This window comes from Zootermopsis nevadensis, unplaced genomic scaffold (genome assembly GCF_977971745.1).
Source record: "Zootermopsis nevadensis isolate Lab colony 2312 unplaced genomic scaffold, Znev_1.0 Znev_ptg000028l, whole genome shotgun sequence".
In the NCBI taxonomy this organism is placed as follows: domain Eukaryota; kingdom Metazoa; phylum Arthropoda; class Insecta; order Blattodea; family Termopsidae; genus Zootermopsis; species Zootermopsis nevadensis.
Genome location: NW_028259160.1, coordinates 11,111,039 through 11,123,578, shown reverse-complemented (window position 1 = coordinate 11,123,578; position 12,540 = coordinate 11,111,039). Strand labels below are relative to the sequence as shown.

The window sequence follows — 12,540 nt, the reverse complement described above, 5'->3', positions numbered from 1 at the left end:
TATAATGACTGTCAATCAGTGAAGTATATAACCTGTGAAGGAGCAACAGAACAAAATCTTTCACCTTTCACCTTGAAATTCTGGAGACAGTCAAAGGAAGGGATGGGGGAACAATAACTGACTTGTAACACTCTATATCCTATATTGCATGTGCAAGGACTTAGTACGTTGGTAATCTGCTTGCAAAGATACTCGGGCTGTGGTGAAGCAGAGACAACTGAGGGAGGTGTGACTAGTCTGGCAAATAAACTGGAAAACAAAGGTTGTATTCCACAGAATGAGTAAACACTTTGTACATTATTTTTAAGGTGGTGTATTTCCGTTACCTGCTCAAACTTACTTTTCAAGTTTCTTAGCGTTTTTTTTCCACTAAAAGTGAAATGTTATTTGATTATCGGAATATAAATTCGAATTTCATCTGCAAAACTGATTTTGTATATCAGCAGTACGCTTACAAGAATCCGAAGGCTGCCGTGCACTAAGAAAATAGGAACGAATTCCGTCAACAATCTGGGAAGGAACGTATACAATTAATTCGACGTGGTGTTATGCGAAGTGAGCGCAGTTATATGTAGTAAAATGGAAGGTTATATTTAATGCCTACGGTTCAAGCCAGTGCTTCTTTACGATTAATAATGTACCTAAAAGGCAAATCAAAATTATAATTTCGGAGAATCTGAGTGCAGATTATTTCGGTGAATGCTTCCAACTATTTAGTTCATATTTTTTTTGTGACATCCTAGACTTTGTCAGGATATTTAGATAAGACTGATCATTCTCGGGAGTACTGTTAATATGGATTTCAGTACTCTCTGTATTCTGTATGCTATAAGTTTGTAGATTTTGACGTGATACACGTATTTACTTTTTTAGACCGGGATATGTTACTTGTGACTCTTCTGGTAAACGAAGCCCCTTCTCTCGTCCTGTGTTATTTACATTCCATAGATCCTTCTTAGGACTAAACCAAAGGATGTAGAACATGTCATTTTATACAATATACATAAACTTGGATACTTGCATATGGTTTTGTGTAATGCATGATGAGAACAAACGGAAGGGAAGTAAGTAAACTGCTGTTTTAGAGGGCCAGAAAACCTGTGTGTTTTGTGGCAGCAACACTGAAAACTTGCCATCTACAGTCTCTTTGGTTTTAAATAAAGTAATTTATATATCAGTGGTGTTATTCAGCAAAGAAGTGACATGGTGAAAGGTGAAATGTTCACTGACATCTGTTATTTGAATTTGGAAATTTAAGTTTGCAGTTTTGGAGCCCTGATTTTTGATATAAAAATGTGGTTAATTTGCTGATTGAATCTGAAGTATAGCCTTCTTCAGTTACATGTATAACAACTATATACACAGATGCACACATGTATGTAATATGTTATTGTAGAAGTGTATGTGTCTGTGGATAGATTGTTTTTAAGGTAATAACTTTGTCTTTGATTGTGAGAGGAAAACTTTCATGTGTCTGTGGATAGATTGTTTTTAAGGTAATAACTTTGTCTTTGATTGTGAGAGGAAAACTTTCATGTACAGGTTTTACAATCCTATTGCAGATCATCAGTCAATATGAGAGATTCCAGAGGAAGTGAATGTGACTGTGTAATAAATTTGATGAATCATGTTTCTTCACTTGTTTTAGTCATTTAATAAAAACTTCAGTAGTGGGTATTGTCCTTATCCTAATGGTGAGTAAAGAAAACAATGCATAAATTATTTTCTTTCATATTTGCCTGAGTAGAGTGAACTAAGTTTTGTGATTTTTAATTTTGTGTTTTCTGTTATTTGCGGCCAACTCTTGGTGTAGAGCTAAATATTTCTTCTAAATTGTAGTGTTTTACTTCAAATTAACCAGATAATGGCAGGGTTTGCATTGTCTTCATAGTGTTTGTTCCTACTGGTCCTACCTTGGAGATGATCAATTTTAATTCTACACACATGCTTCTTAGATTTTATGCTATGTTAGTCATGGGCAGGAAAGGGCATGTTGCCATATAGGGGTGCTGAGAAATGCAGTATTTTGGTTGGAAAATCTGAAGGGAAGAAACACTCAGAAGACATAGGCAAAAATGGATTGGTGATATTAAAATTGATCATAGGGAAGTATGATGGGAGGTAATGGACTAAATTTGTATGACTAATTATGGGGACCGGTGGTGAGCTTTTTGAATAAGGTAATGGACCTTTGGGTCCCATAATTTCTTGATTAGCTTAGCATATTGTCAGCTTCCCAAGGATTCTGGTTAAAGGAGTTGGTTAATCATAACCCCTCCAATTATTTTGAGATTATAAAACTTGTTTATCTCCAACCAATATAGTCCTCAATAAACTGATAACTGTCTATTATATAACTCGAAAGTTCACTTGAGTCTGTCATTGGACTCTGTTGTGAGCCAGTTGAATTCAATCCTATATTTTAACTTATACCTTGAACATATCATAGATTTAATTTTATATTTCCATTAGATTAGCAGTCTAGTCCATTAAAAGTCATTAGTTTGGTGATTTCCCCTCATTTCTTTTCAGGTTTAACAATGGTATGGTAGAAAGAGTGAATCAGAAAGCTTAAAAGAAACTATCTTGGCACTGTCACATGGTGATCTGATAGAATTCTCAGTAGTAAAGGTTTACAGTTTATAGTGTAGTTCATCACAAACTGTAACATGATTTCTGCAATTTTGCTATGCACTGATACAAAGAACCCTGGACACTTTTATTTAATCACTTTAATTTCCAATGTTTCAGATATATTGCGTATAAGATATTAAATCTTTGGTTCGCTGTGACCAGGGCTTAACCTTCTGAGGCTAAAACTTACCTCAATAATATTTAAAAATTCACTCCTTAACTGAAAGGAGACTTATCTTCATTGTGAAGGTTATTTGGTTAATGCTGTTTACTTCAAGAATAATATGAAACCCACTCTGTGAGCAGACGTGCAGAGCTGTTGGATGTTAAAGCAGGTTGTACATATAGATACCATTGGGATTTAAAAGTTTGAATGAAATGAAATTTGTATTGACTTATGCCCTTCTTATGATCACCAAAGAAATAACATGTAGTATTATAAAATAATTTCTCATATTGTGTTTCACATCTTGTAGGACAGGCCCTGTAGCCCACAGCCAAGGAAATCAATTCATTCTTATAAGATGGGTACAAATGGTGTACACCGCAGTCAGTGGAAGAATGCAAAGGCAGATGAATTAAAGTGTGAACTTTTAGACTCTAATGAAAGTGGTGATACTTCAAAGGAGGTTAAGGTTAAAGAAGAAGAAGAAGAAAATGATCAGTCATATCAGGAAGTATCTGATCGTACAATACCAGAATCGTCTGCACCTCTGATTTCTGGTGGAAAATCACCTACATCTCACAGCTCTCCAAAACGTACAACTAAGAAAAAGGACCAGGCATCATGGATTACAAAAGGAAGAGTACCATTTGCTGTTGGTGTGTTAGGTTTTGTAGGTTATATATGTTATTCACAAACGGGTACAGAAACAGTACTCTCCCCTTCGAGTGTTAAAGTCTCAGAATCAGAGCGTTTGAGAAAGGATATAGATAAAATTAGTTATGAATTTCCATCACAGCCTAACATAACTTGGCGAAACTTTAGATCTGGTATTAAAATAGCACAAGATCCTAGTAACCCAAAACCTGCAGTATTTCTGCTGCTTCATGAGTTGGAGGATGCTACACCAGTTTGCCTGGCAATGAAAATTGGCAAGGTAACCGCTTCCTTCCTCAATGCTACAAACCGAGAACCCCTTATCCTAGAAGGATTAGATTTTGAGCACAATGAAACCCTTGTTGAAGATTATGGAATAATTTTAGATGAATTTTGCCCCAAGGTGAAAGAAAAGCGTGCAGTGATTGTAAATAATCTCCACAAGATACATGGCAAAATAGCCCAATCTTTCCACTCCTTCTGTGATGGTGAGAAGCCTCTTGTAAATAATACTGTTTATATCTTTACTATGAAAGCTTTGGGGGTTAACCATGCTTCAGACAACCCCACCAGCTTGGCAGAGAAGGAATTAAAGAAGTTGTGGGGTGGTCAGTTGGATGAAGATGTATTAACACCTCTTATTGTTCGAATCACCGACATAACCATGGTAATTAGTCCAGAAAGAAATCCTGCATCATGTTTCACAGAGAAGTAACTTCATAAAGAAAGTTGTCTTTAATGCCATTATAGTATTGTATTACATGTTTCCCATACAGCATTAAAGTGGAAACCAAGTTCAAGTTTTGCCTTTGGCAGATTGATGTTTTAAAAACATTGCACTTTTTTTACCTACAGTGGTTGTGGCAGAATAATAAGGCCCAGAAAAATATTTGCAATTTTGTATGATTAGTTACTAGGTTATGATATAAGATTCTTCTGCTGTAGGCCAATTTTTTAGGTCTACTTAAAAAGCTGTTCTTGTTTGAAGGTAAAGGGTTATTTGTGAATATTGACTTCATATATTGCAGGTGTTTTAGAATAGGGTGTTGAGGAGGATATTTGGGCCTAAGAGGGAAGACGATGGGGTCTGGAGAAAACTGCATAATGATGAGCTTAAAAATCTGTACTCCTCCCCCAGTATTGTCAGGGTGATTAAGACAGAAGAATGAGATGGGCGGGGCATGTAGCGCACATGGATGGGACAAGAGGTGTGCACCAGGTTCTGGTTCGGAAACCTGAGGGGAAGAGACCGCTGGGGAGACCTAGACGTAGATGGGAGGATAATCTCAGGCGGGATCTATGGGAGATAAGAGTCGAAGGAGACTGGATTTTGTTGGCCCAGAACGGTCTGGTGGAGGGCTTTGGTTAATTCGATGATGAACCTTTGGGTTCGGTAAGCCATCTAGTTAGTTAGTTATTATAATAACAAAGATTATTTATGCTTGACCCCTTGAGTCTTATTTTAATGATTCATTGCAGTTCTGTGATTTCACTCATGGAAGTGTATTATATGTAATTGCCAGTTTGGACATTTAAAGTTTTGTCAGTGTCTTATTGTAAGTGCATTATGAATGTAACCAAACTAGGGCCCAAGTTTCATGTTATAAATATTTAATCTCTCATGTGTGTTTCTGTTGTAATTTATAGTGAATAAACTGGGCAAATTATGATTTTACAGCCACTATTTTCTTTAAGGTCCATTTTAATACTATCTTCCTGTGACTGTCTCCAAAGTCGTCTTGTCTTAGGTCTTGTGTGCCAATCATATCCTCTTTTATTTGATCACCTTAATAGTATTTGATGGGACGTACAAATTATAAAACTCCTCATATGCAGTTTTCTCTATCCTGTTTCTCCTATTTCCAGATATATTCATATGCACCCTGTTCTTGAACTTCCTTAATCTTTATCATATCAAATTTCACACCCATATAAACAACCAATAAAGCTGTAGGTTTATGTTTCTGAATCTGTAGGTTTTATAGATAGTAAATCTGTAATTGAATAGAAGGATGACTGCGAATAATGGTTTTGTGTTCTTTGGTGGGGGGAGATTCAGAATGACAGGAAGGCTATGAAAGTTCATTTATAGCGCAGAACTTATTAATTGATATCAAACGCGAAAAAATTATATTTCGCTTTTACCAAAAGTACAGCTTCACATACTTGTTGGCCCAGAACGGTCTGGTGGAGGGCTTTGGTTAATTCGATGATGAACCTTTGGGTTCGGTAAGCCATCTAGTTAGTTAGTTATTATAATAACAAAGATTATTTATGCTTGACCCCTTGAGTCTTATTTTAATGATTCATTGCAGTTCTGTGATTTCACTCATGGAAGTGTATTATATGTAATTGCCAGTTTGGACATTTAAAGTTTTGTCAGTGTCTTATTGTAAGTGCATTATGAATGTAACCAAACTAGGGCCCAAGTTTCATGTTATAAATATTTAATCTCTCATGTGTGTTTCTGTTGTAATTTATAGTGAATAAACTGGGCAAATTATGATTTTACAGCCACTATTTTCTTTAAGGTCCATTTTAATACTATCTTCCTGTGACTGTCTCCAAAGTCGTCTTGTCTTAGGTCTTGTGTGCCAATCATATCTTCTTTTATTTGATCACCTTAATAGTATTTGATGGGACGTACAAATTATAAAACTCCTCATATGCAGTTTTCTCTATCCTGTTTCTCCTATTTCCAGATATATTCATATGCACCCTGTTCTTGAACTTCCTTAATCTTTATCATATCAAATTTCACACCCATATAAACAACCAATAAAGCTGTAGGTTTATGTTTCTGAATCTGTAGGTTTTATAGATAGTAAATCTGTAATTGAATAGAAGGATGACTGCGAATAATGGTTTTGTGTTCTTTGGTGGGGGGAGATTCAGAATGACAGGAAGGCTATGAAAGTTCATTTATAGCGCAGAACTTATTAATTGATATCAAACGCGAAAAAATTATATTTCGCTTTTACCAAAAGTACAGCTTCACATACTGATCCCATAGTTGTCGACTTTCGAGAGAAGTCGGTGACGTGACTTTTATCATGACATCGATGTAACTGTACCAGAGAAAGGGGTCAGACCGGATACAGAAATTGCATGATGCCCCGAAGCTGACGCAAAGCAGACGTGATGTATACCTCATGTAACGATTGCCACATTTGTTAAAATCGGGGGCGGGGGGGTTGTCAATGTTTGTATGAGGAGAAAGGCGAGCAGACCAATATCAGCATCAAAGACATTACACAAAAATAGGGATATTGGTGGTTGTATGATTCTTGGGGTTATATAAGCAGCTCTCCTCGTCATCTTTGTGTTGTAGTGTCGATAGAATTGAGCATCGTGTAGTGTCTTTAAGACAGGTAAAAATAAAGCACATTATTTAAGATTGTTAATAAAGTTTAATTAGGGGCTGAAGTAGTATTATGACGGAAAGTTGTCACCCAGGCTGTGAATAGAATCCGAGATCGCTAATTGGCTATGGGGGTTCGACTTTCAGTGCGTCTCTAAGTCTGTGCTTGTTCTTTTATTTACAGTCAGCACATTCGCTTAGAGTGATGTCAAACTTATTAAGAACAGTCTCGGCTGGGGCTAGGTATCCCTATAGGTATGTGGTGAACACAAGCCGAAACTTCTCAAGGACTTTACCAAGGAGTGAGAAACCAACAGTTCCATCTGAGGCAGTTACAGAACAGAATGCTACGTCTTTGCACCGTAAGTTTGTTACAGTGATACATATAACAGATAAAAACAACACCTACACATTGATATTTGTGGAGACTTCAAACTACAAGCACCGTGTCGGTCTGTTACTATGAATGTGACTTTTCAGATGAGTTTTGATTTCACATAGATGCACATTTCCGGTTTGATTTTCATATGTTAAGTTTATTTAGAGTACTTTGTTTTGTGAAGGACGGTATCTTGATTAATGTCAACATTTTTGTCCCATTTTGTGAAAATTGGTCGTCTAAAAATAACATAACCTCTAACGAGAATAAGGGCAGGCCTGACTGCATAATCTGTATAGATGCCCAACTGAAAGTGGCATATTTAGACCATTAGAAGAAATTTATCCCAGATTTTACAACAGTTGTAAGATGACATACTGATGTAGTCATTTTGCTGTTTAGAATCTTAGTTTCCCACCTTCATTCCATTTTATTTGGAAATCTGTTGTTAGACTAAGCACTAACATTTTTTAGGTCATCCTGTGGTTGTATATCAGCATTTTGAATAAACTTGCTGCCTCCAACTTTGGAGTTGAGGTGAATCTGCATCTCCCCATTCCCTCCCATGGCTTTGTTTGGCCCATCTTTCTGTACTTGGTCTGTACCTCCACCTTACTGTGTATAAGTTATCATCTTCCTAGCCCTTCTCACTTCACCTTTGAAGATGGAGACAGAGCATTCAACCAGAATGTTGGTATACACGCAGAAGACTGCATGGTGCAACAACCATCCAAACTCACATTGCTGTAAAAATCTAAAATCTATGAATGTCTGTTATTATGAAGGTTTGATGTAACAGCAATACTTTATACTGATATCAATACTTGGTTCAGATCTTGACTAGGTTTTTGCCATCTTGCTTCAGGGGTTTTAATAATTTTCTTGTCTCTCCAGGGATAGTACATGTTTGTTAGAACAAGATTATTTTATGTTTGATCAGTATCTTTATAAAGGGACTTCTAAATTTAACACAACTTACTAACAACAGTCATATGTTACAGATTATTTCTTGGTTGTGTTCATCATAGCTATTTCTCAACATATGCTACAGTAAGCAGAATTGAGTCACAGCTACTGATGGTGATTAACAGAACAAGGCTGAATGCAAGGAATGGTCACTTATTGTATATTTTATGCAAGTGTAAGTGTGAGTGTGTTTGTTTGCTTGCATTCATTCCTAAATATTTCTGTCTGTTTTAAAGCTTTTACATTTATTTCACAGAAAAAATGACTTATGTGGTGAAGCCATACCAGAAATATGCTTTGGTATGGTCTGGGACATACAAGTCAATCGCTGATGTCCCGGAGAGAGTTTCGTAAGTAAAACGGTTTTCATCATTATATTTGTTTGATCATGCGATGTTGCATCATAAACAATTTTTAAGATATGAAGAAACAATAGTGCTGTCACTATTGTTTACTGTAAAATAACCTTCTCATGTTGATTTCTAAATTACCAGAACTATATCTGATTACTTAGTCAATAATTTTTGACTGACTTTAAAGTACATGTGAGCAGATTTCCATTCTAAAGTAAGCTTGCTAGTACACAGAAACCTGTACAGGAAGGACCAGGACATACTTAATATAAATAAATAAATAATATGATAGCCATAGTCTTATTTAACTGTTGAAGTAGTCAAGAAGTACAAACCATTCAGCTGGAGCTGGACTATAGTGTCATATTACATCTTGAGTGTGTTAACATCATATTTTGAGTGCAAAACCAATGATATTGAACTGTTTACAATTATTATCATTGTGTCTGGTGTTGATTATTCAGTGAAAACAGAATACAAGATGAGGGTTGAAGCTTTAAAGAAAATAGTAGGGAATAAACTGGTACTCAGTCATATTAGCACTGTGTCGGAGATATTCTCAGTGGCGAGGGAGAAGTTTCAATTTCCTGCCCCCCTCCAACTTTAATACCATAATTGGTGGTGGACAAAGTGTGGAGCTGTAACGGACTTTGACTGTACACAGCTCCTACCCAATGCCAAACCTGGGGAACCAACCCTTGTTAGCTCTTCACAACTGCATATTCAGCACATTTGCAGTTTCCGTCTATATGTGGAAGCATCTGTGACCAGAACCTGAGGACATGCCCTTCATTGATGATAAGGGACCCACTGAACACAGTAAAGAATTTACAGGTTCCATAAAGGTGGAACATTTTTTTACTAGCTGAGAAGAAAGTATCAGCTTCTCAAGGAGGATTCTGCTCATCGGAGTTCAGTATTACCCATATTTCATTAGTGAAGTTTTGTCCTCAGACATGGAGTGATAGACTCAGCTCTCAACAAGGTTCGCGTCAAGATTGCAGTCTACATGATGATTGCGACAGCACTTCTGGCTGGGGCTGCAGTGTACAGTGGTAAAAAAGCTGCTCAGAGGGGTGATAGTCTTGCTGTTCGAGGTTTGGCGTACCACGCAAAACTACATGAGGAGGCAGCTAAAGAGAAGGAAGCAGCTATTGCCAAGTCTGCTCAGTGATGTGTTACAATGCTGAAGCAGTGTTAAGGTTTTGTAATAGCAGTGTTTTAACTGTGCTACTTGTACAGTGGGCTCATTGCAGTCAATAATAAAATGGGATGGATGGCCCAGTGGGTACAGCACACTGTTCTTTTCTGAATGTAGTTTAGTGTGTTAAGAATAGTGGGTTAATTAAACAGTTTCTATAAATTCTGTGCAGTTACAGATCAGTACAGTATGGATGCCACTCCCCTCCTCCCCTTTTATTTTATATTTGATTACAAAATAATATAACTTATGGATGAAACATAAATTATAAATTAAGGTCTATCTACTGGTGTGATGACAATGTTCTGCTAGTTTGCATCAGATCCTTGTTGAGAACAGGACAGAATTTATGCTGCTTCAGTGTCAGTTATAGTCTTTTCAGCTTTTATGCCATATGGTTTTCTAGTCTAAGTGGTTCTACCTTAAAAATGCAGGTGCTGTGTTCTTCCAGTTTGGTGGTCTCCTGCAAGACTGCGTGGAATCACAACCCAGAAGACCATAATCGAACCTCTTTTTCGGGTATATACTGTAGTTCTAGTCTTTGGTCTTTTCTTGTCCAGTGAAGTAAAGGGATAAATTTTTGACATGGGAGCACTCTTAAGGAAGACTTTTTTACATGCACAAATTATAGCTGGCAGAGGGATCTTATGGTTTATAACATGGGTAGAGTGGGTGCTTGGTGATCTACAGGTTTAAAAATTTTAGGGTTTGGTAGAGGTGGAGGCTTTGATCTGTGTAGTTAGATCTGACTGGGGATTGAACACAGACAATTTCAATGGAAGTACAGGCTCGTGAAAATTACCTTCCTCTCAGTTTATAATTATACATATAAATTAATTTTAAAAAGACTGTAAAAGTACACAGTGCATTCATTAGAAGAAATTATAAAGTACATGCACAAAAAAAATTAACCCAATAATGAATAATGAATTCTTTCTGTACAATAAACACGCATTAAATTCATATGCCACTATTTGTTCTTAATTGAATTCTTATTCAAATTGGCAAGAAGTGTGCATTGTAATAGAGCACTAAATTAACACAATCTGATTTAAACAGTTTTTTAATTGTTGCAGTCTTCTGCTGAAATAGCTGAAAAATGTGTTTTCATGTAGAATGGCCTATTGCAATAAGATTACATAAAGAACATCTTAAGTTCTTATATAAAGTGGCAATTACAGTTGTCCATTTAAAATCATTCATTATCAGGACTTTTTCCATCATCTTTTCTTTAAAAACCCCACGATGTTTCGGAGGCTGGTTCTGTCTCTGTCTTCAGGTGAGAGGTACCTATCTTGTTCGGTCCTTTAGATAGAGCTAGTTTCTGTCACTGTCCTGATAATGAATAATTTTAAATGCAATCTACCATCGTCAGAACCCTTTAGAATTGGATTACAAATGTCCAGTTTAAATGAAAATTGAAATGGCATGATAGTTTTTAATAAAGTTTTCATAAAATTTAATCAAAATCAATTTATCCATTCTCAAGTCATTTCAGATATGTGGACAGATGGATGGTGATTTTAATAGGCACTATGCAGGGCTTGAATGTGCCTAAAAATCACTGCAAGCTTATAATGCAAGTTTAAAACAGCAGGAATCCTGTCATTACACCAGAAAAATTATAATTTTCTTTAGTGTGCAGTTCACAGACAAGAATGTCTGTGAATTGTTGCATGTGCACTGTTGTGTATTTGAGAGATACATTGATAAGAATGTATTATATTTATTGTTTTGATGATTAGCAAACATACATTTCTTAAGTCAGATTTTGTGTTTAAACGTAGCCTTATATTTATATTTTAACCAGTCAAATAAATTATATATACAGTATTATGTTCTTATTTCCTCTGCATTTACACAATTTAGTTTACTTATGCTTTTCAAGCTGTTAGCAAAAGCAGTTAAAATTCTCTTTCTCATTCAGGGAAGGATAGGGTTTCAGCCTGCCATCTGTGATACAGTATTCTGCAACTGCTTCTTCCCCATCCCTCCCCATTTCTCAGATTGTGTCATTGTTCTCAAAGTGTAAGGCTTGCAATAGCCATAGCCTCACTTTCTTATAATAACTCTAATCTCTCTTCTTAATTTAACTATTCTGTCTGTTTATAATTATTTTCCTACTTAACAATGTTTTCTCCTTTTCCTCAATGTTGTTTTAATTTTCTTAAGTTTTATGGTACAGTAAAAACACAAACATTTATGCTCTTGATGGAATTTAAATTCAGAGGCAGTAACAGTATTGCTGATTAGAGTAGCAGTTTATATAACATCCAGCCTGTCTGGTGCTAATTGTCTGATTTGGGAACATATTAAGGCCAGAAACTTCAAACTTCATATTTATGTCTGATTGGCCTTTACTGTATGGGAAAGGGCAATTTAAACCCCTGTAGTACAAAGCTGCCAACCAGACATTAATGGTTTAGTAAAAGGCTTGTGCAGTACATTTAAAGCTAGACTATGCATAAGACATGACTAGGGTGATTAATGAATGCTTGTTATGTAGTATACTGCAAAGTTTGCTGTGATCTGTTCAACTCTGTTTTCAAAAGAAGATATTGACATTAGCAATACCTTTATCATTATGAAGTGCTTACAGAAGTGTTTCAAGAATTCTTGCTGGTAGTAGAACTGACTGTAATATAACAGTATGTTAGTTCCACTGCCAGGTTAAAAGTTGGATGTTTTGAGACATTTATTTCATTTTAACTGTGCTTGGTAATTCATTGATATGTTAACAAGTCTGTCAGTTGTGAAAACATTGTACAGGTTTTGATAGGTTATATATTAGAGTTCAGAAAAAATCTGTAGTATATCTTGAGTTTC

At 36.0% G+C, this 12,540-nt stretch overlaps 2 protein-coding genes across 5 annotated transcripts; both read left to right on the top strand.

Moving 5' to 3' along the window:
* The first annotated feature begins 279 nt into the window (after nucleotides 1–279).
* On the top strand, nucleotides 280–5,965 carry TORIP (Torsin interacting protein). 3 transcript variants are annotated; one of them, XM_022074195.2, is made up of 4 exons: nucleotides 280–555; nucleotides 1,563–1,694; nucleotides 2,752–2,969; nucleotides 3,111–5,965. In XM_022074195.2, exons 3-4 carry the CDS (start codon nucleotides 2,958–2,960, stop codon nucleotides 4,167–4,169), a joined length of 1,071 nt encoding a protein of 356 aa, XP_021929887.2. In that variant the 5' UTR covers nucleotides 280–555; nucleotides 1,563–1,694; nucleotides 2,752–2,957; the 3' UTR covers nucleotides 4,170–5,965. The 3 variants fall into 3 exon arrangements, with proteins under 3 accessions (XP_021929887.2, XP_087213487.1, XP_087213488.1); XM_087357361.1 differs by having other exon boundaries at nucleotides 280–1,430; nucleotides 1,497–1,694; XM_087357362.1 differs by lacking the exon at nucleotides 2,752–2,969 and having other exon boundaries at nucleotides 280–1,430; nucleotides 1,497–1,694.
* A 678-nt stretch (nucleotides 5,966–6,643) lies between these two features.
* LOC110834767 (UPF0389 protein CG9231) lies at nucleotides 6,644–11,547 on the top strand. Of its 2 annotated transcripts, none has more exons than XM_022074247.2 (4): nucleotides 6,644–6,825; nucleotides 7,000–7,267; nucleotides 8,417–8,510; nucleotides 9,468–11,547. In XM_022074247.2, the coding sequence occupies exons 2-4, from the start codon at nucleotides 7,021–7,023 to the stop codon at nucleotides 9,685–9,687; spliced, it is 561 nt and encodes a 186-aa protein (XP_021929939.2). In that variant the 5' UTR covers nucleotides 6,644–6,825; nucleotides 7,000–7,020; the 3' UTR covers nucleotides 9,688–11,547. The 2 variants fall into 2 exon arrangements, with proteins under 2 accessions (XP_021929939.2, XP_021929941.2); XM_022074249.2 differs by having other exon boundaries at nucleotides 6,652–6,825; nucleotides 7,000–7,177.
* Nucleotides 11,548–12,540: the final 993 nt, after the last annotated feature.

Coding starts and splice junctions, on each gene's coding strand:
- LOC110834767 (XM_022074247.2), top strand. CDS start 7,021: ATGTCAAACTTATTAAGAACAGTCTCGGCTGGGGCTAGGTATCCCTAT. Junction 7,268..8,416: donor AAACTACAAGCACCGTGTCG/GTCTGTTACTAT, acceptor TTTATTTCACAG/AAAAAATGACTTATGTGGTG. Junction 8,511..9,467: donor GATGTCCCGGAGAGAGTTTC/GTAAGTAAAACG, acceptor TTTTGTCCTCAG/ACATGGAGTGATAGACTCAG.